The following is a 27,088-nucleotide window of genomic DNA, read 5'->3' as shown; positions in this document are numbered from 1 at the left end:
TTAATAGTTACATTACAAAATATTGGTACCAAATTCCACAGTGATGTAGTTTCCCCCTCCTTTCCACTACATGTTACAAAAGGCTGACTGAGTAGCTCACAAATGTACAACATACCAAGTGCAGCAGAACACGGAGAGCATCCCGAGCACGGTCAGGATGTTGGAGGATTTCAGACAGTGCCTGACCAATAAGAGATGAGGGGCTGTTCAATTTAACATCATTTCCAATAAGCGTGAAACCTGCAAAGGAAGAAAAGTTTTCAGACAACAAAATGATTAAATGTTCAAACCATTAAAGCAAAAATGAACAGACAGTTATAACCAGGCTATAATAAAAAGTGTGTAGTGTGATTGCATTATACAAAGCTCCTCTATAAACCATGAACAGTGATTGAAACCTTGCACAATGTAAAGTAACTGTAATGCCTGTATAATGTAACTTGTAAGCTACATATTGAACTGTGACTGTGATTTCTGTACAACAGCAACTATATATCAACTGTAATCAATATAAAATAGTGACTGTAATTCTGTATTAGTATTATTAGAAAAGTAATTTCCATATTAAACATGATGAAAATAATCTATATATAATGCAACATGACTAATCATAATATAAAAGTGATTAGAATTTGATGCAATACTGCTGACAACACTTGACAAAACGGACCTTCTGGCCCAATTGTATTACGTCACCAAGATTATCTGCTTCCAGCTGTTAAATTGCCTCTGTGTCTACCTGTGCCTCAGCTCATCTGCTATTGCAATCCATATCCATACCTCGATTATCTCTACACTATTATTCCAATGCTTTTTACCTCGCTCCCAACCTTGCATGCTGCATAAACTTAAACCCATTCAACAGTCTGTTGCTTGTAACCTTATTTGCATCTAGAACTATTAATCAATTATGAATCCTCTACACACATCAGTACATAGACAACATACCGTTAAAATATTTTGGGATATTTGAGTGGGGGAGATGTACTACACAAATAAATATGTTGTTGTTATAATCTCTGTATCACATGTTCACTGTGATTGTAATCACAGTGACTGTAATCTCCTTCCAATGTATTGTGTTCGCATTGTTTAATGCACTAGCATAGAGTGAGTGATCCCTGAAGAACAGGCTTGGAGTTAAGTCAGGAAATCGGTTCTGTGTTTGGGGGAAGGGCATCTCCTTCGAGAGCTAGAAACTCAGAAATATGAGTTTTAAAAATGACGAGGCATTTTTAGTTGTTTTTACTGCAGGTCACCAAGCTGTACTGAATTCACTCAGAAGTGCATGAGAGGGTCAGGGTTTGGAGTGTTGGGCTGAGAAGAAATGCATTTTGCTCCTCCTGGCACAGAAACTTTAAATTTTACACCTCAACTCATGTGGATTCAGCCTGCCTCATATCCTTTAAAGAGCCAGTTTACCCCAACGCCTGTGAAGACCCTCTTTCAGATCATTTTTACTTCTATCCTGACCCAAAACACCTGCTTGAGAGAGTTATTATTCAGCAATCGTTATTGATGTCAGACACAGGGCTGTAACCTCCAAACCATATCATAGCTATGATTCCTGAATATATCACTGTATAGTAACTATGGTTTCCATATTTGTGAAATATTTATATAAATTACAGTTCTTACGGACGTCAAATTAACAATTTTGCTCTTACGCACAAGCTTTCTCTACACAGTTAGTGCATTTCATGGTGTGAGCAGCCACTCATACAGAGTAACAGAAAAATAGAATAAAGTATGGAATGCTACCAATGGGTAAATGATACCAAAATGTAGCAGCTATAGTAACAACATAAAGTCAAGAGTTCGAATCTTATTGTGAAAATGGTGATACAAAAAGACAAGTCATCAAGTAATTTACAGCCTGGCAGGTAAATAAGCAGGAAAATGGTTCACTCATATTCTTGAGGGAAGGGTATTTGCTATCCCTCTCTGATCTGACTTACACTGAATGCCAAATCCAAACTGTACAGTTAACTTGTATGTTTGAATAATAACTTAAGAGCAGTTAGGAATGGGCTATGAACACATTTTTGCCAATGCCACCAACCTACATCTTAACAGCATTTTAAGATCCACACTCTTACTTAGATTTTAGGAGAAATTCTACCTACATATCAATCCAGCTTTTTCTTGAGGTAATTATACACAAAGCATCTGAGTGTGCAGCTGAATACTACCACTTTAAACTGAACGTGACAGATAGTCAATATCATCCTGGGGGCAGGATCACTACTAACGTTCACTGTGGTGTTTTTAAACACTATAATTCACCCAAAATCTGCCAACCAAGTGCAAAATGATCAAGAAATTTTAAATGAAAACTACATTCCAAAGAGGGCAAATCAGGATATTCTGGCTTGCTTTAAGAACATTGCATTAGAAGCCGGCTCCACTATAAAACTCACCCCCAGATCAAATTAATCACCATTTTGAGATTCTGTTATTTGTATCTGGGGAAGCTCTGAAAGCTAAGCATTTTTTTCTATATTAAGAAACAGATATATTATTAAAAGTTCACTAAGAGATGATCCATTGTACACCAATGCATTTATTAAATGGCCCTGTGTATACACTTTTTGAGTCATTCTCAGTTATTTAGAATAGAGTTGTTCACAGATGATGGGGTAGATACACCAATTAAGAAAGTCTTCTATTTTGGGATGATTCCATTTTCAGTCCTATTAACAAAGCTGCAGCAGGTTGCCATTCTTAACTATATGAAGGAATATTTCCAAACTCTGTTTCTTAAATTAGCATTCTAAAATGCTGCTTGATTGCACTGATTCACGGCCAATTTCACATTCAATGATAGGAAAATGAGTTGAGCAAATACATTGAAAAAAAAACAATTTTATAAAATGAACACAATTTTAAATGAGATCACTGATTGTGCCCAAAGTGACAAAATTGTTGGCTCACATGTTTCTCCTTATGTCGGTATCACACAAATTGGTTTTCATATGAGATTCCAGCAGTAACGGGCTCATTGTAAATCAGAGGATAAATCCATTGATTAAAAAAAAAACTTTCTGCGGTGTAAAACTGGCTATTAATTCATCCTAGGCCCATTTAAAGCCATTGGCACAAACAAAATTCACTCTGCTCTTTTTTAAAGTAGTTTCTGCCTTACTCTCATCTCTTTTCATCAGTGACAGTGATAACAATTTCAGCTTGTTCATTTCATGTCCTTTTTCATTAATTAATTTAGTTAATTAATTTGATTTTTTTGCAACAAAGTGCCCTTATGTGTATTCTAGTCTGCGTCCCCTGTTCTGTGAAATCTCAAGTACCTGTCATATAGAAAGGAACATTTACTCCCTTCTGCAGGCAGGTTATAGAAACTGACGGATAATCAAGGTTCCACAGGGACAAGGAGCAGACTAATCAGCTGTTCAGGAGGAGCAGTAGCGCCTCATTTACAGTGCTTTCCTTACTTACTGGATCTTTTCAATCCCAGTACTTAAAGGAAGACTATGTAAGGAGAGCTCTGTGTAAGAGCTTCCTCCATTCCATGAAGTCCATTGACTTTACGTTGTTACTATAGCTGCTACACTCCATTAACGACTCATCATTCTATTTGTTCCTCTCACTGGTCCTGGCAACAAGATTGATTAGATCCCCAACTGCCTGCAAATGTAAGTGAGAATGTGGGCAATAGGAGCACAAATAATTGGGGTTCAATTATCATTTATTTTGACTGGTCACCTCATCTCTTGTTTTCACTTAGTGATCTCAACATCTTGCATTTTATAGCATCGTTAGTGTAATCTACCAAAATGTGGATATGGAGCTGGTCTTGTTGACCACCTAGTCCTAGAACATGTCAATACAGAGACTTTGTGTGCTGCTTGTTTTTCAGTTACCTGCCCAGTTTGAAGGATGTGCAAACTGCTTGCTGCTCTGCACTATCTTCATGGCTTCCCCAAGCGCTGCACTGGATTTCATTCCATTGAGCAGAGAGGAGTAGAAGGTGTGGACAAACATCTTGGATGCAGCCACAGGAACCGGCCAAAGAGAAACCAAAACACAGTGCGCTCCTGCAGCTAGAAAGGCCCGCGTCAGCCCAATAATGCCATCCGCTGTTACTTTATTGTTCGACTCTTGGTAGGAGCCAAGAACGACCAACTTGACAGGAAGGTGCAGTTCCAGGATGTCAGCTGCTGTCAATAAGAACTCCTGCAGCGGAGGGCTGTCAGTTATGCTCTCCACATCACTAGCATCATCTTGCATTCTCAGAGACTCTGGAATTGTGTAGCTGTTTCCAATGGAACTCTTCCCACCAATGGTGCTTCCTTCGTTATTTGGTGTGAGGACCAAAGCAGCTAGTTTCCAGGAAATGTGGGTTGCAAAATGAATGCATTCTGCCTGACTGAGCATGCTCATCACCCTTTCCTTGGTAGCGGCCGTGCTTACCAAGGGCTGGCAGCCCAGCAGCTCTGAAACCATGTAGGCCTCTTCCTCAGCAGAAGGCATGGGTCCCCAGAGCCACCGGTCCATTACTGCAGACGGAAGTGTGGGATTACCTATTACAGCTGCCATTGAGGTAGAGGAGCTGCACACAGATGTGCTCTTTCGAAGATGGGACTGTACAAAACAAGATACAAATGCATATAGTTAACTGTTTCAATAGAAGTAGGAAAAATTCCAAACATTTAAAGCCATATTCCAGAGGGGCAGTGTGGCCTCAACCTTATGTTCCCTCTACCTTGAGGTTACTTAAAATCTATATTTTTTTACATGTCTAGCAAGGAACAGTAGCTTGGCCATTACCAGAGCTCGTTCAGTGTAGGCAATAGAAATTGTACAAGAGTCAATGAGAGTGACTATTCTGAATATATTCATTTAACAATATGGTTTACATAAAGGCTGTGAAAGGAGCAGGGTCAGATAGGAGTCACAGAGATAAGTTAAGGTTAACTGAATGATAAAGAAGGAAGGGAGAAAATATTAGAAGTGAAATCTAGTAAAAGCTAAACTAGGAAGAAGAGAAGAGGGTATGCAAGGTGAGCTAGAGAGAAGGATAAAATTTAACTGCCCGGCCATACATGATTGCACAGGAGTTCTGAGTGAAAGTCTAAGTCTCTAGAGCATAATAAGAAGTCCAACAGGGTCAGTCCAGGGATTAAAAAACTGAGCAGGCCTTGCGAAGGTTAGGACATAATTCCAGGAGACGGCAATCTATTGTGAGGATACCGAATGTTTAATTAGTTCGAGAATGCAGGTGTGCAGGAGTGTGTCGTTGCGGTGGTAAGAAACATGGTGGAGGGATACAAACATGGTGGAGGGGGCTGGTGTGCAGGAGTAGTTAGCAGAAGGCAGCAATGAAATCAGACTTTCAGAACATGAGAATAAGGATTCTACTAGATAGACAGGGAGAAAGGGAAGAGAATGCCAGGCTCAGCAATGAAGTCCTGTATTAATACTAGGTTAAATTGATGGAAGCCTTGGGAGATATATATGAAAACTGGGTCCCTTGGATACAGTCATGCAGGGACAAAACATACACATAGTAGCTGTTTTAGAACACATTTCACTGGACAATGTTTTCAGGGCAAGCTTTATTGAAATTGCTAGTTCAATGAGGAAGCAGCACAGTAAAAGGGTTTTGACGAGTTCCTACCCTGGGGCTTCCTTGAAGAGCCCGGATTGAGGGAACAGCGATGATACTGAACCGTTCATACAGATATTCATTCGAAGAGCTCCCTTTCAGTAGAGCAAATGGAATGAGGTATAATTCCCCTTCTAGGACTAACACAAGCTGACGGTGTCGGCCAACAGGTCCACTGGAATGCATCAATCCCTAAAGAATCAATAGACAAAAAAATTGTTAATTATATATAACAAAATTTCATCTCTTTGGTAAACTAGCCTACTATAGCTCACAGATCAGATACTGATAATACTTCCTGGTTGAATCGATTATTATTTATAAAACTGACTCATTCTTTCCTCTTTGTATAGCATCCAATCAGATAAAGCTCTGTGCCAACAGCATAGTCAAGAGCTACCAGAATTCACCCCACGATAAATGAAACCCAAAGTGCTGACAGCTATATGTACTCCCCATTGTTACCATTCCTGTTCAGCTGCTTAATCTCAGCAGGTACAAAAGTGGTAATTTCACTATTACTGTGTTCCTGGTAAATTCTTGCTTTTAAATAATACCTAAATGGAAAAATCTTTAACCTTGGTCGTCCCTATAATAAAACTAAACTGACCACCACAAACAAACATGACTGGCATTCTCCACTCTGTATGGATTTGCAAAACACTCTCAATCATTTCTATTTTGTACATTAAGAGACTCAGCCTGTTCTTGAATATTGTCAAACAAAAACTCATACCAACCAATACTTGCTCAGTCACATATTCCATCTTCAATATATTTAGAATTAGAGACTCTGGAATTTGTCAAGCGCTTTCCTATATCTTGGCAACCACTTCTCTCGAAAGGACATCAACAACAAGGAAACCAATCACCTGATCAGCTATGCCAGCTGAATGTTCGACAAACCATGGTTGTGAGTGCTTGACAACAAAAGTTTCCGCAAGTGAACAAAAATCCTAGTGTACAGAGTAGCTGTCATCAACAAACTCCTACATTTGAAAGAGATCTGGATTATAAGAGAGCTAGAGGAATTCGACCAGCAATGCTCCCAACACATTCAACGAGTCAATGGGAGGACCACTGAGCAAATATTAATGTTCTTCCTGAAACCAGTTCGACAAGCATTCAGATAAAAGTCATGTAAAACAAATGATAATATGTCAATACTGTATCTAGTTGATGGAAAAGAGATTCCCCAGCAGATCCTATTTATTCAACTCTCAAATGGCCAGCATTTCAGAGTAGAACAAGAAACACAATAATGACATTCTGAAATTCTGTGTAAAGTGTAGACATATTGATATTAATGACTGGGAGGAGCTTGCTACCAATCATTCAAAATGTTGACAAGTTGTCCAACAAGCTGCATCTGCTCAGAGTCAAAACATCTTAATGGTGAGAAAGAACTGGTGTAAAGGAAGGAAGGAAAAGAAAATAAATGCTGCAGCCTGGATCCCACTACTACGCGGGGACATCCTGCTCCATGTGCTCAATGATCTGCAGGTAAAGATTTGCCCTGTTCAGTCACATAAAGACCCATGGCAGAAACTTCTGAATGAGGAGACATCATTCTCAAATCAAGGGACAGCGACATCTCAAGTAAAACAACATAACAATGATACCTTTTGGAATTGTTCAGCAGACATCTTCATAGGAGTGAATAAATCAGAAGGGGGAGTTAAAAAAATAAGAAGTTCAAAGCACATGTACGCTCATCATAGCACATATAATGGGAAACCAAGAGTCTAGCAAGAATGAGGAACTTTAATAAATCAATACAGTACAAGTAATGAACTAATACCTAGAGAAATTAATATAACTAAGTGAAGACAAATCTCTTGGACCTGACAATGTGCATCCTAAGGATTTAAAAGAGATAGTTGCAGCAAAGGTGGGTAAATGTGAGTTTCTCAGAATCTAGGATAGTTTCTGAGGATTAGAAAACAGCAAGAATAACATTTCTCTCTCTTTGTTAAAAAAAACAAACAGGGAATCAAAGGACAGTAAGCCTTACATCAGTAATAGGCAAAATGCTAGAACCTTTTTTTGAGGACATCACAACAGAGCAATTAAAAAGAACATATGTATTAAGCAGAGCCAATACAGAACTAGGAAAATGATATCGTGTTTGACAGATATGTGAAGAGTTTTATGAAGAGATAACTACCCAGGTAGGTAAGGATGAGCCTTAGTTCATTTGAATTTTCAAAAAACATTTTGAAGATGGGGAGGCACTGTATTAGCATGGATTGAGGAGTTTAATTGATAGAAAACACTGTGGAGAAATGAAAGGGAAATACTCAGGCTGGCAGGTGATAACCATAGGGCTGCCACAAGGATTAGTTATTTACAATCTAATTATAACTTGGGTGAAACATTTGAGTGGAATACATATACTCTATTAATGATACAAAGTTAAATGAGAAAGTAAACATTACAGGGAGCACAAGGTGGCTACACTAGGATATGTAAGGTTGGGGGAGAATGCAAATGTATGTCAGATGGAATATAATGTGGCCAAGTTATCTATTTTGCAAAGAAAAATAAAAAAAACAAAGTCTTGAAGAGAGAGAGATACAGAAATGTTTGCCTTCAGAGATAGCAGGTGTCCTTGGACATGAATCACAGAATGCTAACATGCCAAATATAGCAAACAGTTGGGAAGACCAATAGTTCGTTAGCTTTTGTTCCAAAGGGATTACAATATCAGAGTAAAGACATCATACTGCAATTATAAAAGGGCAATGGTGAGGTCACACCTGCAATACTGAGCACAGATTTGGCCTCCTCACCTGAGGCAGGATGTATTTGCCCTAAAGGAAGTGCATCAAAACAAAACAAAACAAGATCAAGATCAGTTTCTGAGATTAGGGGATTGTCCTGTGAATATTATACTAGACCCACATCCCCTAGAGTTTAGAAGAATCCAAACTAACCTATTTAAAACATTTAAATTTCTTAAGGGCCTTAACAGAATAGATGCCGAGAAAATGTTTCTACTGTTCGATGAATCCAGAACAGAGTGACAGACTTGGAATAAAGTATCTGTCGCTAAGGACAAAATGAGGAAAAAATTCTTAAGTTCTTCAGAGGGATGCAAATCTTTGGCATTTTTATTGACTGCAGAGAGCTGTGAATGCTCAGTTGTTAAGTATATTCAAGAGAAAGGTAGACAGTTTGCTAAGAAAATTAAGGAATGTGGAGATAGAGCAGGAAAATTGTGTTGTTATAGAAGATTAGCCATGAACATATTGAAGAGCTAAGTGGCCTACTCCAGCTCTTATTTCTTATGTACTTGTGTTTACTTTCACATAGTTTTAACTGACCACTGTAAATTGCCAGCATATTTCATTCTTATTTCAGATTTGTAATGTCCAAACCTGTATTCTTTTATATCTGTACATCTTATTAGTTTTCTGTATTGGTTTAGAAGCACGCAAATAAATAGAGGGTAACAGATAGATGAGCATTTAGACAATTTCAAACACAATCCACAGGAGAGAAACCTGAATCTTTCTAAGCTTAGTTTGTCTGGTTAGCTGGTCACTGTACTGCCATAAATTTAGGCTAATTGTCACAGTTTGACATGTTTACAGGCACTGCTATTACACACAGCTATTATACTATATTAACACATTGTGCGAATGGAAGCATGTCAGAAAAACTACACCAGATTTTTCTTTGCATGCTGTTTCGTACTGTTAATCTATTGTAACTGGAAATCACAAGTCCCAAATTACTGCCACAATAAAAAGCCATAATGTTCACGTCCAAACTCACTTCCCTCCCCCCCAAAAAAAATTCTGAACACTCCCACCCATCATACTGGTATGCTCATTACAGGCTGTGACATGAGGTCAGCAGCACTGACAAATACATGCCCTGAGAGCTCAGCCTCTTGGATGACTCTTCTCCGTTTTGACATATTGTTTACATGTACCACAATTATTCTGGAGGGCTTCGCTCTGCCAACCGCCCACAGATGCCAGGCTCATATGCTACGCTGCTAAATTTACCATCACTGGGCAGTCTCAGTTCCCTTTGGAGACAGAGAGGTGACAAGCAGTAGCACCTCACCGGAGGGCATGCTGTCTTCCAGAAACCAGCTTGTATAATTTCAGTTCTGCTTTCTGCACCAGCAGCAACAGCCATCAGCAACATAATGGTGTTTAATCCCTAAAACACACTGACATGTGCCTGGTAAATTTCCATGCACATTAGATGTCCCCAGAGTTCCACATTTTCAATGATACTTTAATGTTTATAACCTATAAATAAAATGATACGGGTAATTTCCACTTGCAAACAGCTTTGAACTATGTGACTTCATTACACTGAGATAGATGCTTTGCTTCATTCAATAACCATTACAGAATTAAATAAACAATATTAGAGACTTCCCACAGCTATTATACACTTAACTATCCTCAGATATTGAGGAAGTAAAAATTGGATTTTGTGCCTTTAAACAATTTTTCTTCCCCTTACAATATGATAAAAGGATAACACAGCTGACCACATGGGTACAGAGGTTCTGAGCTGGTTTAGAGATTTACGTGGTGTATTTACAGTATCTCCAGGAGCAGACATGAACTTCAGAAATAGCAGGGCCTTCAAAGACATCCATAATCAACTCTGATCACAACTTTGTCACTTTGTCACTTCTGGACCAGGAGTTTTTCAACAAACCCCTGCTTGGTTGCCTACAATCTACCCTTTGTAAACATAAGGTCATCCAAATCTCTGCTGCCTATGTTCTAACTCAGAACAAGTCTCATTCACCTATCATTTGTGTTCACTGACCTAAATGGACTCCTACTCAAGCAACATCTTCAGTTTAAAGCTCTCGAGCCCACTTTCAAATACCTCCCTGATCTCACCATTCCCTATCACTGTCACATTTTATTTTTCACATAACACCAGGTTATAATCCAACAGGTTTAATTGGAAGCACACTAGCTTTCGGAGCGACGCTCCTTCATCAGGTGGTAGTCACCGAAAGCTAGTGTGCTTCCAATTAAACCTGTTGGATTATAACCTGGTGTTGTGTGATTTTTAACTTTGTACACCCAGTCCAACACCAGCATCTCCAAATCATGACATTTTATTTTGGAATGCTCCTGGGAAGCATCTTGGGACATTTTTTGACATTAAAGTTGGTATATGAATAAACCATAAATGTCAGCATTCAAGTCAACCTCTGAAGCTCAAACCAAAATATAAACCATTGAAGAGCTAAAAAAAACCTGGCAATTCATACTAAATTAATGTGGCAAATCATTGCTTTCAGCATCTAATGCATAGAGTTTATCATTTATTTTGAGTCTCTTTGGCTATGGCATGATAATAAGGATCCCACTCTGGCTCAGATGTGGCACCATCACTTTCATAACCACTCCTCCACATAATCATCTTTTTTATTGCCTGAATTAGACATCTTGCATTTTTTTTTAAAAAGATCTGAAGACAGGTAATGCAGAAATAGCAACTCACAAACTGAAAATGAAACAACATAAAACATCAAACCAGGCAGCACACATTTCCCACTCTGTCAGGTTTCTTTCTCCATCACCCATCTACCTACTCTATTTACATGAATATGTTTTACGAATGGCTCAGTGATGCAGAAGTTCAAAGGTTGAACCCCTTGATACAATTGCAATGTGGGTGCTATATCTTGCTGAGATCTTTTGAACACATCAGTTATTTGGGATTGACACATATCCCACATTAACAAACTGCATTGTTTATGTAACCCACTGAGATGCCTATTCTACACATTATTCATAACTTCACTCCACCTTCATCCATCCAACAGTTGTCATGGACATGCACAATGCTTGATGAAAAATTACAAAAGATATTAAATTGGTTCCATAGATTATGCAGGCTAAACTTACTTTGATTCTTGTCTTTAATTTCTTGCAGATTTCATTAGAACTGTATTTGTTTTTTAACCAGTGCTCCAGGGCAATTTGACAAATTGGATCCAAAATTGGCCTGGTGACACGAAAGCTCACGAGTAATGGTCGAAGGGTTTTTACGTGACTGGAAACCTGTGTCAAGTGGCATACCATAGGGCTCAGTGTTGGGTCCCTTGCTCTTTGTAGTGTACATTAATGATTTAAACATGAATGTAAGAGGTTTGATTAGTAACTTGATGGTGTGGTAAATAGCAAGGAGTGAAGCCTGAGGCTACAAGACAATATAAACAGGCCAGTCAGATGGGCTGAACAGTGGCAAATGGATTTCAATCTTGAAATGGTGATGCATTTTGGGAGCACTAAGAAAGCAAGGCAGTACAGGTTGAACATTAGGACCAGACAGATCTTGGTGGGCATGTCCATTGATCTTTGAAGGCAGCAGGATAGGTCGACATGGTGCATATGGAATACTTTATTAATCAAGGCATTGAATACAAGAACAAGAAGCTAATGATGGAGCTGCATATGACATTAGTTAAGCCACAGCTGAAGTAGTTTACAGACCTGGTTGCAACACAAGAGGAAGGATGTGATTGCACTGGAGGGGTGCAGAGGATATCCACCCTTCAGGGTTGGCGTGAGTCAGCTATCAAGACTAGATAAGCAAGAGTTGTCTACCTTGCAGCAGAGAAGGCTAAGGTGGGGGAACCTGATGGAGGTGAACAAAATTCTGAGAGACAGAGAGGGATAGATAGGGAGAAGGGAAGGGTCAATGAGCATAGCTCTGTTTTTTTTTGAGGTGATAAGCAGGCAGTTTAGAGGAGAATTGAGGAAAACAACTCACCCAGAGGAATGGGTTTGAAATACACTGCCCAAAAGATTCGTAAAGGCAGGAACCCTCAAGACATTGAAGTAGTATTTAGATGAATACTTAAAAACAGAATGTACAAGGTTATGGGTCAAGTGCTGGAAAATGGGATTAGAATAGACGGATGTTTGGAGACGATCATAGACACACGGACTGAACAGAGTCCTTCCGTGCTGTTAAACTCCGTGTCTCTAACATTTCCATTCCACAATCTGTTTGCTGGACATATTGAAATTGATGGGCATTTCATCCAAGTTACTGATGTAACCTACTGGGTATTAATATTTTAGCCACTGTTTGATGACAAATTGCTTGAAAGTAATAATTTTGGCATCAAGGCCGTGGGCACTCTTGGCGCAATCTTAGTTTTCTGTCATGACACTAAACTGTTTTTTGCCATAACATAACCATAGCAACAAGCTGTTGGTGTGAAATACTTGTTGAATGATGATGATTTGGTTCCAATGATTTTTGAGGACCTGTTCTGATAAATGACTCACAAGAGAATCGGAAATGCAGTGTTACAGGGACAGGATGGGAGTTGGACTCAATGGGCTGAATGATCTGCTTCCACATTAAGCAATGATTCTAAGAGAAGGCTGGTAGCTGCTCCTTGTTCTGATGGTACATTTGGCCTTGGGAATCTTCTTCATAGTAGATTCCTCCTTTTTCCATTCTCAAAGGAGTTATTTACTAATGCCAAATTTCTTCAATACAGCAGAGTTTCATGACAAGTTAGCAAATTACTTCACTCATCTTGCATGCTGTCACTTGCCATACTATCAGTGTGTCTGTACCTTGAAGATCATAGATCACAGAATCCCTATAGTGTGGAAACAGGCTATTCAGCCCATCATGTCCACACCGACCCTCCAAAAAGCAACCCTCCCATTCCATCCTATCCCTGTAGCCCTCCATTTCCCATGGCTAACCCACCTAGTCTGCACACTCCTAGACACTATGTGCAACTTAGTATGGCCAATCCACCTAACCTGCAAATCTTTGGATTGTGGGAGGAAACCAGAGCACCCGGAGGAAACTTATGCAGACAGGGAGAGAATGTGCAAAGTCCATGCAGACCAGTCGCCTGCAGGTGGAATCGAGCCTGGTTCCCTGGTGCTGTGAGGCAGCAGTGTAAACCACTGAGCCACTGCGGCAACAATAACAACAACTCTTCATAACTCAGCCTATATCGCCTGCAAGCGCTTATGTGGAACCGCAGTGCAAGATAAATAAAACATACCATTCTGGGGAGAAAAACTGATGCTAACTACAAATCCAAATATAGCATTTTATAGCTGAAAAGAGAGATTTATTTACAGACAATATGTGAAAAATTATGATCTTTGATACTGAATAAATGGCATTGTGCTATGTGCCAGATCAAATTAAATGCTCTTTGGTACAATGCAGTAGTGTAATGATAGAGATCCTGCCTGCACACTCGAATGGATTTCCTTTCTTGGAAGTTGTTGAAACAAAGACTCTGTTTTAAAAATCACTTCTACACTGATGCTTCAGTGATCAGGTAGTATTGCTTACTGTTCTGAGTAAAAGAAATTACACAGTCAGCCCCACTCCAAGACCGGAGCACATCACTTCTTTACAGTAAGTGCTACGACCAGCCTCAGATCATAGCATTCTTGCCTCTGAGTCAGAAGACTATGTAAGTCCTATTTGGGGTAGGATTTTATCCATGGACTTTGGGATCTGATAATTGGTTAATCAAGGGTCAAAAGTTTGCACCATGTGGAAAATGATAGCCCAGTGATGATCCACAATTTGAACAATTAGTCTCAGAGAGCAGGCCTGGTTAATCGAGGACAATTGTTAAGAGGATGCATTCCAACACTGAAGCAGCAGCAAACAGGGAAGAGGGGACACCTTAAGATGAGTACTCCCTTTCTCCAAAGTTTTCAAATGTTCAATAAAAGAAATGCTCTGCTCAGCCAGGTCACCACTGTGAAAGGAGAATCGCTACAGGAGGGCTTGCATCTGCAATTGAAGCCAGTAGGGAAGGCCACAAAGCCTGCTTGATCACTGACCACCCCCCTCCACCTACAGGCAGCTGAGTTGTTCCCTATTGTTTTCAGGGGGCTGGAGATCAAATGGAAAGTTCTAATGTACCTTTGACAATCAATCAGTCTTTAAGTAGCTCAACTTGCTACTGCCCTGCTGTCCTTGTTCCTGGCCCTGGGAATATGGGACAGGATGGGATGGAGCTGGCAGACCCACAAGCTCGCTGGCAATGCAGTGTTGCCTGTCTCCATGTTTGCCCCTTTCCAGGGTAAAAAAAAATTCCTCCCCTTAAAGACAATGTCTAGGTTGATAACTCCAGTACAATATTGAGGGAACTCTATGCAATGGCAATGACTTGTTTGGACTTAGATGTAAAACTGAGGAGTTCCCTCTGATGTATAAAAAAGCCCCATGGCATTATTTCAAAGAAAAAACGGGAGAGTTTTTCCTGGTGCCTTGGCCAACATTCAGCCATCAATCAACATCACTGAAATAGGCTATCTGGTCATAGGGCCTCCATTCGTTTTTGGGAGCTTGCTAAGTTACAAAATATTACAACAGTGTCAACACATTAAAAAGTTTACTGTAAAGCAGTTTGGGATATTATATAAATGCAAGTTATTTATTTTCCTTTCTGGTCAGAGGTATGTCTTTCAGATGAGACTTTAAAACAAGGACCAATTTCCATTTTCAAGAGGATGCAAAAATATTATTGCACCATGCAAGGAACTGTCTTGACCAAATTTTCACTTGTAACCAAATTTACCAATAACTGACTAACAGATCATTCTTTTTACCAGAAATGTACCAGTCATAAATTGATAGACGTGGGTTGAGATATCCTGAGGTTGCAATATATAACCTGTACAATACTGAAAGATATTATTGTTAAACTAATAAGGAACAATGTGGTCTCCATTGAACACGCTCATTCATCACAGGACAATATGAGTGGCATCTGTAATTAGAATCACAAGTTTTACTGGCTAAGGACACAGTAACAAGATTTATTATAAATGCTTCTATTGCTTGTATGCAGGCTTTTGGCTTCAAATTTAAGATATGGTTATGACTTTGAATCGTGGAAGGGAATATCAAGACTTTATTAATTGTCCACTGTTCGATGTTCTCAAAGATCAGTGAATTTTCCTGCATGAGGAGCACAGCAACAGCTAGCTGGTCTAGAACGTTGGTGCACTTTGAAAGCACAAATCCCAAGACTACTTCCTCAAAGGAGATCATAGCATCAAACTGCATAAGAGTTACTTTGAATTACCGATAATGGACTTACTGCACACTTTGCAACTCACTGTTTGGCCGTGTATCCCTGCTAGTCCTCTTTACAAAGAACACTTAGTGATTATATCATACAACATATGGACCACAACCTGCCAACATTGCAGTCATTTCGAATGGGCATTCTTTCTGGTTTTTACTCAGAAGTACAGAATGGGAGGAATTATATTCAGGATGACATGGCCAGAATAATATTCATATTGAAAGGAAGGCATGCCTGTTTCAAGGTTCACTATTCACTGTTTCTTATCTTTCCCTCTGGAAAACATGGCTCGCAATTTTATGAATATAGCCATCCAAACACACCTTGAAAATCAGATGAAAATCTAGGACCAGTAGATTTTATGCATGTAAGGGTTTCTGGTTGTCACAACAGAAGTGAATGAATATACAGTAGGAGGAAAGAATTCAAAAGACCACAAGTTATACACACCTTGCAAAAGCTCCTACTGCAGGCCATGGGATAATGTGGACATCTCCAATGGGCATAACAGAATCACTGACTGTTCAGAGAAGTTGTGACTATCCCATGTAATCACAATCAACTGCTACCATGGGAGTATGTGGACCTTGCGACATTCCAAGTACATCAAGGCAAACTGAAATTTCTGACAAACACCTTGGAATGACCAAAGTTAATTTGAGAGCAACTCATCTATATGACGGGAGCAGAGAAATCAACCAAGTAGGATGAATGGGCTAAATAGGTTTGAGACATCTATTTCAAGCTGGCTATCTTCCTCATACAATTTTAAGCACCGAACTGCTTGAGTCAGTGTACTTCTGGAAATATTTCAACCTTTTTTCTGACACCTGATGTTCTTGACCTTGCAATGAGTTGACTTCGAGTGCATGTGAAATAAATTCTGATGGTATCAGGACCTAAGAAATTTTTAAACTTCCTGAAACATTTCAACAATTAGGGGGAAAAAAGAACCTTTTCACCAACCACCATGCCCCTAAAGATAGACAGCTGGTAATCAATTGTCTTCATTTTTCTTCACTTTAATCAGTTCTTGATATGCCTGGTGTCCTTGTTCACTATTTGTCCTCATTTCAATATTCCTGCAGATGTCTCAATCATCAGTAAATTAGAAAACAGGCAACGCACTTGCCTGTCCTCTTAATATCAGCGACAAGGATCTTCCTATTTTTAATACCAGCAGACTCATTTGCATTGGAAGTAAGCCATGTCCTATATTCAAACAACTCAATCTGTTTGTATTAATTATAAAGGCAAATTTAAAACCCATATGCTCGACTGACTCAAATTAGTGCATCATTTTGTTAATCGCTCTCATATAAGATGCAGCTTTCCTTGTCTCCTCAAGGAAGAGTAATTTAACTTGCAAATTTCTCACTTGAAAATAAAAGTTAATTCTATCATGGCCCCTCATGCATGATATTGCTCAAGCTTGGTTTCATCTCTTCAGGTGACGCCTGGGACTCATCTGTTTTCATTTACTAATAGCACAGCTGGAGATGACACTTCTGAGATTAAGAACCCACAAATCGTAGCAATGTATCACTGAGTGATTATATATATTTATTACTAAGGTTTCCAAAAGAAAGTTTATTATTTTGCAAAACTAGAGTTAGAAAACTACAAGTTGAATTTTACTGACCCCCAGAGAAATACAAACTGTTTTTTTGTCTTCATTTCAAACATATATCAATTTACCAATATCCTGAGGTGTGAGTCACTTAAACAAAATATATATAATAGCAATATATGAACTTCCAAAGACTTAATAATCTCATCATCATTTTCCAACAAAGCCAGTTGAACTGTCTGTGGAATCATTTTAGAAATAGTCTTTTATTGAAAAAGTTAAGCATTTAACAACTAGAGCCATTCATTATTTAGATAGACTCCATCACCTGATGCCTCAAATTCTCAGGTCACTGGAGGCTGGAAGGCTGCACCCAATTTTACAAGTCCAAGCAGTGACGCTGCATAAAAACAAACACTGAAGCTAGTTATTGTCAGGCTCATGAGTAGTAATAAACAGGAAATAAACTATTGTTGGGTGTGTGTTATGAGGAATTACTACACTCTTGGGGGTTTACTGAAGGAGAGCTCAACTGGTTTATCATCATCATCTGAACTGAATATGTCTTGCCTGTGAAAACATTTACAACTCTGTTCACTTGTGTTGTTAATTATTTGACCTTTTTTGGGGGGCTGTTTAGCACAACCTCATCCACAGACTGCACCGAGCTCTCTCAAGCTTTATGTTATAGGGGCATTTGAGTAGCAACATTTTCTCCAAACCAATGAGGAAGACACACATTCAATGTTGATTATCTTTCGTAACAGGGAATGGTACATTTAAAACCACACTCAGTAACATGGTTATTTAAATAGGAGTAAAAATTAAGATACTCCTAAAAATGGTGGCTGATGTGCACAGTTTTACACTTAGGCAAGTAGATCTATGGTCTAATTAAAAGTTATTGACCTGAAACTTTAACTCCGTCCTCATTTCTACATATGCTATTGCTGAAAATTTGCTATACAAGCTGCTTCCTTTATCACAGAATCATAGGTAAACAGAGGGCCATTTAGCCCATCAAGCCTGTCCCACCATTCAATGAGACAATGACTGATCTACATATACCAAATCCCTGAATACCTTTGGCTATTAAAAATTGATCTGCCTCAATTTAAACCAATAATTTATCAAATATTAATGACAATTTGTGGGTTGTAGGTCACAATCTGTGGTACACAAAGAGCAGTTGCACATGTAAATGCACAGATACCTTTAAATAGATCGAAGTTTTGTTACCAAGATATCCAAAACATGACGGTGGGCTTTACACTTTCCAGGATAAGGTCTAAACCTGTTAAGAGTTCTTTGTAGAGGTAGGTACCATCCTGGAAAAATAAGGTGCATCTTTTTGAGGGGTGTATAGACACATTTGGGAAAGATAAGATGCCCTTTTGGATTGTTGAAATCAGATATGAATGTATCTGAAAACTGAACAAACTGATTGGAGCTGTCAAGCTGTCAAGACATTTTAAGCCTTGCTTGTTAATTGATTTTCCTGCTCCTCGGATGCTGCCTGACTTGCTGTGTTTTTCCAGCACCACTCTAATCTGGACTCTGATTTCCATCATCATCTGCAGTCCTCACTTTTGCCTAGTTATTTCACCCTGTTTGCTGACATAAGCCTGAATGTTGTCATTAAATAATTTGTGCTGCATGACTGATGTCACAACCTATCACTATCACAAGGGTGTGTCTGTCCAGCTAACTGACAGCTCCAAAAGGTTATAAAATTATGATACTGGATGATGAACATATGTGCTGTATTTATAAGAGATTAATTGCTTAAAAAAACTTCAATGGAACGAATGAGTTTTTGAGGAGTGAGCACTGATTGAGCAGAGATTTCAGATTTTGATTTTTAGTTTGATGTATTTTGTTGCTTAATGTGGTCATTTCTATAGATCTTTTATAATACATGCACATTGCTAGTCTAGCAAGGCTAAGATATCATGTTATATTAATAAATTGTCTTTGATACAAAATTCCTTGTGCTGTTACACTAATCATTGGCTTTACAAAGCAGTCAGCCAGTAATACCTGATTGCATTAAAACCAACACCTAGATCACAATGTAATTATGAAATAAATAACTAATAATTAGTAATTAATAATGGTTTGTTTTCTTATATTATTTATCCTTATACTAACTGTGAAAAGGCAAATGCTTTGAAAAACAACAGTGAATACAACAGAAATAAGACATATCCAAAATCTTCTTATGCCCTGAGGATGTTAAACCACAGACACACCGGTGAGTAGAAGTCTGCTCATTTTAAGATAGCTGATCATTATAAAACACTTCACTGTCATTGTGTATAAGGCAATGTACCCAGTGGACTGTGTAGTGTACGGGTTACAGCCTGAGCACGAACATAGGAAGCTAAATCAATGATGAAGTTATAATCAATTGATGACAATGAGACTCAGAAGAAAGGAACAACAGCTTGCTGCTAAGTTATAGTGTACATAATTTAAGAATTAGTTTAAGAATTCCTAAGACTCCATAGCCAAATCTGTAGCTTAGAGTAGTGTACTCCAAAACTCCCCATGACACCAAAGACAGATTCAATCAAATTGACTATTAAACCATTACTAATTAATTCAATCTTAACAACACCCTTTAATTTTGTGAGGGTAGGTATAACTCCAGCAAACAAACAAAAACAAGACTCAGAACCATTTGTATGACTAAATTTCTTGTCATTGAGCCAGTTTCTGGATTGGCCATCTCAGTTAAAGTCTGTTCTACATCTTAGATAAGCATAACCTTGTTTCCTTTTTTTAGTTGCTTGATTGTTAGATAAATGTATTGTTTTATTTTGCTTATATTTAATAAATTTTTATATTAATCACCAACTTAATAAGTTTTTGTCTGATAATTATAGATGTCTAAATTCTGAAACATCTGAATTAAACAGTTTGAAGGGATTAATTTGTGAATTTGTAATTAGGCATGCCAAATCAAAGACAGTGAAATGAGAAAAAAAACATTTTATGGAATTTAGAGAAGTCAAGAGCCCTCTGACAGAGTTCAGAAGAATTTTTGAATTGTTAAAAGTAGACATGAATACAATGTGCATAAAATGTGGATACATTTAAATCCTTTCTGAATTGTCAAGCTGGAAAAACATGTCAATCTCCTGGCATTTTAATTTCATTTAGTCTCTATTAGAATAAAAAGAATTGTTAATAACATAAGCCTGAGGAATATTAACATACTACTTAAGAGCGATTTCACAGTTGAACATTCTTACAGTGGGTGCTGGTCAGTTCATAGTTTGATTGAAAGTTTTAAGTTCTGGATGTAGGTTTGCTCACTGAGCTGCAAGGTTTGTTTTCAGACTTTTCGTCACCATACTAAGCAACACCTTCAGTGAGCCTCCGGATGAAGGACTGGTGGTGTTAGCCCGCTTTGTATTTATGTGATTGGGTTTCCCTGGGTTGGTGATGTCATTTCCAGAGGTGACATCATTTTCAATGGTGATGTCATTTCCTATTCATTTTCTCAGGGGATGGTAAATGAGATCCACGTCAATGTGTTTGTTGATAGAGTTCCGGTTGGAATGCCATGCTTGTTGGAATTCTGTGTGTCTCTGTTTAGCTTGTCCTAGGTTGGATGTGTTGTCCCAGTCAACATCCTACAGATGGATGAGGAAAGATACTACTTTGACTGGGACAACACATCCAACCTCAGACAAGCCAAACAGAGACACGCACGAGAATTCCTACAAACATGACATTCCAACCGAAACTCTATCAACAAACATATTGACATGAATCCCATTTACCACTCACTGAGAAAAATAACAGGAAATTACATCACCAACTCAAGGAAACCCAAACACATAAACAGAAGCGGGCTGCACCACCAGTGCTTCATTCAGAGGCTCACTGAAGACGTTACCTATCATGGTGACGAAATGTCTGAATACGAACCTTCCAGCTCAGAGAGCAAACCTACATCCCGAACCTCAATCTACGCTACAAATCTTCTCAAAACTCACTAACAGCTTTAACTGTTGACCACATCTTTAATATGGGGCTATGAAAACCAATGCCTGAGTTAAAAAAGGATTATGCAATTGAAGCAATTTCATTGTCGTGAATGGGTTTTTAATCAATAAGGGGTTTTCTTTTGACAGAATAGGGAAGTCATCATAAGACAGAACTTTACTTCATTTCAGCACAGGTCCTGAGGTCTGCCCATGTTGGTCACTGGGTCAGCTAGTATGAAAGATATGAGAGTGAAGGGAATTGAAAGGTGGATATATGAGTTAACATGTGCTTTCACTGACATTATAAAGGCCATAGGAACTGGTTTTAGATGCACAGATGGTATGAGATGCCACAATGGTATAGGTGGGGTCATGATGTGGGTGAGTGCGTATGGGAGGTGTGTGGAGTGGGGAGTGAGAGGGCTTCTGTTGTTATTTTATTATTTTCCTTTTAAGTACTGAAGCATGCAAGTCACACAGCCCACCTCTGCACCTGAAAGTGCCTCCACACTGTTTCTAGAGACTATGGGCCTGGCTCCCTTAAACACCCAACCTCCCCCTCCTGGTATGGAAATTATAGAACATTCAGGATACTTTCTCCTGAGTCAGTTTTACAGAACATTTTTGTCTCTGTTCCCAACTCAAGTACAACATTTTGCGGCTTCAAAATCATTCAGGGTGGAACAGGTAATTTGGTCTTTGCCAAATCTTTAAAAACTTATTCAATTAATTCCAAACTCTTTCACACCAACTCCTTCCCTATAAACCTACAATGTTTATATAAGTAGCCATATATATTATCATGCTTTTGAAAATATTTCTAAAAATTTCTTTTAGGTATTATGTTCTGGGTCATCAGAATTTTCTGCATTATAAGTCTCATGGACAGGAATATTTACTTGCATGTCAAGTCGAGGTGGGATAGAGGAACAAGTAGATCTAGGATCACTAACCAGTAGAAGGGCTGCAACCAGTAGATGGCCATTAAAACAAAAAGTAAGCCAAGAATTAAGCTTTATTTCAGAAAGAGAGAATTGAAATGTTGGGAATTTATGCTAAACTTGTATTAAACTTTGGTTAGATCACAATTAGAGTACTGCGTGCACTGCTAGCTGTCAACAAAAAAAGTACAGGAGCACCAAAGAAATACAGAGAAGATTTACTAAGATAAGAGGAATGTCTGTGGTATGCACATCAGAAAGGATTGACAAGCTGGGTCTCTTCAACTGATAAAATGACTGAGGGGTGGCTTAATAGAGGTCTCTAAAATTATACAAGGTTTTGACTTAATGAACAAAAGAACTAGAATATTTCTCTTTCTTTTCAAATATTAATTAGTGGCCAATAATATAAGATAACCAGTGCTAAATCCAACAGAGAATCAGAAGAAATTTATTCATCCAAAGAGTGGTGACAAGGTGGAACACACTACTATGGGGAGCGGCTGGCATGACTAATATTGGTGCATTTAAAGGGAAGCTAGACAAACGTATGGAGGGAGAAGGATTACAATCATAGATATTAATGAAGAAAAACAGGAGGATTCCAAAGTGGAGCAGAAATATCTGCATGGATTGCTAAATCAGCCTCTGCTTTATGTGCTACATAATCTCTCTTCTGATTCTTTTGCCAATTACCTTAAATATGTGCTCTCTTGTTACAGATGCTTCTGGCAATGGGAACAGCTTCACCATATTTATTCTGTCAAAAGTCTTCAAAGTTTGAAGACACAGCTGTTAGTTCCCTCTGTAATCTTCTTTCCTTTAAGGAGAACAGTTTCTCTAATCTCTCCACTTAAATCAAGTTCCTTATCAATCTGGTGAATTTCCCCTCACCCTCTTCAAGGTCTTGACATCTTTGCTAAATTGTGGTGGTCATTACTGAAGCCTAACCAGTAACTTATAAGGTTGAGCATAACCTCTGTGCTCTTTGTATTCTGTACCCTTGGTGTAAAACCAGGCCTCTGAAGTGGGTAATGTGAGACTGAAGGAGGGTGGCAGTGAGGAGCAGACTTCCAGATGGAAGTATGCAGCATATTAACTTATTTTTTTTCTGCATGTTCTCCACCCAACTGACCACCCGATTCACGAGCTGAACCATTTTGAATGAGGAGAAAAGAAGAGCCAAAACATCTAAGTTATGCAGAGGTTTGTGGTGGGTGGAGCTAGAAGAGATGACTGCTGGTGGGATAGTTGACAGGGATGTGCACTCAGACGTTATAGGTGATGGGAAATGACGGCGATCATAGGGAGAATTATGGGTCTGCAAATATGTGTACTTGTTGGGCCTTGTTCCTCCTGATCACTAAGCAATGCGCAAATGAATTTTTTTCTTGAATCAGTCCTTTCTGCCTTTTATATGCTGGAATTCTCTAAACCCCAGAAACCCAGTTTCCAAAGGAACTGAATAGGTTGAATTCCAGTTTGAAATTGAAAAGTGTCTTATTCCCAATGTGCCCTCAACCCACCTAGATTATATTTAACATTCATCCTCCCTGAACTTTCTTAACCACCCAGACCCCTGTTCCATGCCTCCATTTTGAAGCCCAGAATTAAGTCTTCTCAACTCCTTCTGCCATCTTCAAAGATTTGCTTGCGTGAACCTCAGGTATGTGGCTTGCACTCTCTGTAAAACTGCACCATTTGGGTTACATTGACTTTCCAAATGCTTCCTCCCAAAATACATCACTTAACTCTCCTTTACATTAACTTTAATTGTCTGCCTAGGTTACCTATACAAGTCTTGAAATCTGTATTATCCTCCACACTTTGTGCTGCATTTCTGATGATTGCATCATCTGCAAACTACTGAGTGAGAAGGAACAGTCGGAGACATTGCCCACTTCATCGTTTATGTTTAAAATTCCAAAGCACAAGGCTGTTTACATAAGTTTTGTTGATATAGCTGCAGTGAGAGAGAGGAACATTAATTACTTCCTGTTGACTGAAGAAATTCTGAACAGTACAAGGCAATTTTCTTTGCACGTCTAATTATAATATAAACCATTATGCAATCAAGTTTTTGATTTAAAATTATGATGGAAATCTAGTCTCAAGTAAATAGTATCTTCTAAAATGAAAGATGGAGCAAACTGACCATTCAGAGTACTTCATCGTAACAAGCCTCGTTGGTATGCACCTAGGTTTCTTTGTTACACAAAATTTGCTGACAGACTTTGTCAGATTTAAAGAAAAGCAGCCATGTCTTTCCATAATATTCCAGAGACAAAGAGAGATTGGAATTTTCATACTTAGTTGCATGCGACACTTGGCCTGGGAGCATCCATTTGGTAATGTTGGATTTTTCAGCACAAATCGAGGTAATTGGCGTGAAACATCACCGGCTTTTAAACACAAATTAAATACGGCTCAATTCAAATTTGCACACTTCGTTAGTCACGGCAACTTTCTGTGATTAAATAACAACATGGCTTTATGTCAGTAAAGGTTTTATTTATTTTCCAGGATAAATCAAATGTAAGTAATTTGATGCCTCTGCAGAGATCTCTCACAAACTAATTCATGCTGTCATACCTGGGACCTCCCTGCCCAATAGTATCAGATCCAGATCTGGATTTAATTCCAGGGCTATCAGGGCTGCCAGGTTCCTGCACAATTTGAGATTACCTAGTCAGAGCTGTCACTACGGCTGCCAAACACCTTGTTCCCATCTTCCCAGAGCTGTAGAACTGCAAACCTCTGGTTTTCCAGAGCCTCGGAGGGCAGTACCAGGGTTGTTTCCATGTTTAGGTCTGACCTTTCGGTGGGGCCTTTTCAACCACATCTCTGTTCCTTTCATTCCATGGACCAAAATTCTGGTATTGGAGACAGATGCCTTCCCCTTACATTATGCAAATAAAATCAGCTCTCAAGCCAGAAATATCAGTTGATCCATCTTTCCTGTGGCCAACATAAAGTACATCTGTAAGATGCAGATATGGTTGCATTCACAAAAATGGGAGAGAGAGCCAAATGCTGGTTTCCCAATGGCAAGTAATTGCAGTCTGATCATTCACTATTGTGACAGTGGCAAGAGTGACAATCAAAACATTTTAAAAAAAATTTTCTTTCTTTGGCTGCATTACTATGCCTGCTAACAGAATAGGAAATGACTGCTCTGATATTCCTAGCTGCTCTTAATGGAATAGCCTATCTGCAGTTTGACTTATATCCATGGTAGGTCAGACAGGCAGGTAGACATCTGGCAGAAGCTGGATTTAGAAAGGTCAGATCCTTACCTCTAGTCTTGCTTACCATCTTGCTGTGCATTGTTATCTTAGTTAATTGTGATTAAAAATTATATATGTTCAAAAAAAGTCATAAAGGTGATTCCACTCACAATATTCTTCGACTAAGGTGCAGAATCAGAAAACTTGATTCCAAAATAAATGAGAAGCTTCCCAGTTTATGATACGATATAAACTGAGGTTTGATTTGCTCAGCTATGTACTTCCCCAATTGCAACAAAATGCAGAGTTCTCAGACTCACTGTGTTTAAGACAATAGACAATAGACAATAGGTGCAGGAGTAGGCTATTCTGCCCTTCGAGCCTGCACCCTATTCAATATGATCATGGCTGATCATCCTTAATCAGTCTCCTGTTCCTGCCTTATCTCCATAATCCTTGATTCCACTATCCTTGAGAGCTCTATCCAACTCTTTCTTAAATGAATCCAGAAACTGGGCCTCCACTGCCCTCTGGGACAGAGCATTCCACACAGCTACCACTCTCTGGGTTAAGAAGTTTCTCCTCATCTCTGTCCTAAATGGTCTATCCCATATTTTTAAGCTGTGTCCTCTGGTTCGGCACTCACCCATCAGCGGAAACATGATTCCTGCCTCCAGAGTGTCCAATCCTTTAATAATCTTATATGTCTCAATCAGATCCTCTCTCAGTCTTCGAAACTCAAGGGTATACAAGCTCATTCGCTCCAGTCTTTCAGCGTAAGGTAGTCCCGCCATTCCAGGAATTGACCTCGTGAACCTACGCTGCACTCCCTCAATAGCCAGAATGTCTTTCCTCATATTTGGAGACCAGAACTGCACACAATACTCCAGGTGTGGTCTCACCAGGGCCCTGTACAGCTGGAGAAGAACCTCTTTGCTTCTATACTCAATCCCTCTTGTTTTGAAGGCCAACATGCTATTAGCCTTCTTCACTGCCTGCTGTACCTGCATGCTTACCTTCATTGACTGGTGTACAAGAACACCCAGATCTCTTTGTACTGCCCCTTTACCTAAATTGATTCCATTTAGGTAGTAATCTGCCTTCCTATTCTTGCCACCAAAGTGGATAACCATACATTTATCCACATTAAACTGCATCTGCCATGCATCTGACCACTCACCTAACCTGTCCAGGTCACCCTATAATCTCCTAACATCCTCCTCACGTTTCACCCTGCCACCCAGCTTAGTATCATCAGCAAATTTGCTAATGTTATTACTAATACCATCTTCTATATCATTAATATATATTGTAAAAATCTGTGGTCCCAGCACTGATCCCTGCGGTACCCCACTGGTCACTGCCTGCCATTCCGAAATGGAGTAGTTTATCACTACCCTTTGTTTCCTGTCAGCCAACCAACTTTCAATTCAAGTTAGTACTTTGCCCCCAATACCATGCGCCCTAAATTTGCTCACTAACCTCCTATGTGGGACTTTATCAAAAGCTTTCTGAAAGTCCAGGTACACTACATCTACTGGATCTCCCTCGTCCATCTTCAGAGTTACATCCTCAAAAAATTCCAGAAGATTAGTCAAGCATGATTTCCCCTTCATAGATCCATGCTGACTCTGACCTA

At 39.0% G+C, this 27,088-nt stretch overlaps 1 protein-coding gene across 6 annotated transcripts in view; it reads right to left on the bottom strand.

The window, feature by feature from the left end:
- ttc28 (tetratricopeptide repeat domain 28) overlaps nucleotides 1-27,088 on the bottom strand; it is a 774,630-nt gene that overhangs the window by 73,303 nt on the left and 674,239 nt on the right. For all 6 annotated transcript variants that reach the window (XM_043715612.2, XM_043715613.2, XM_043715615.2 and 3 more), the window contains 3 exons: nucleotides 5,636-5,815; nucleotides 3,879-4,599; nucleotides 116-240 (listed from right to left, as the gene is read on the bottom strand). In XM_043715612.2, coding sequence (XP_043571547.2) covers nucleotides 116-240; nucleotides 3,879-4,599; nucleotides 5,636-5,815 — 1,026 coding nt within the window. The remainder of the gene's footprint in view (nucleotides 1-115; nucleotides 241-3,878; nucleotides 4,600-5,635; nucleotides 5,816-27,088) is intronic.

This window comes from Chiloscyllium plagiosum, unplaced genomic scaffold, assembly GCF_037043375.1.
Source record: "Chiloscyllium plagiosum isolate Xiang-an unplaced genomic scaffold, Cpla_swu_hap1 HiC_scaffold_24, whole genome shotgun sequence".
NCBI lineage: Eukaryota > Metazoa > Chordata > Chondrichthyes > Orectolobiformes > Hemiscylliidae > Chiloscyllium > Chiloscyllium plagiosum.
Note: the sequence above shows the minus strand (reverse complement) of the source record. Positions and strands in the feature narration are given on the sequence as shown.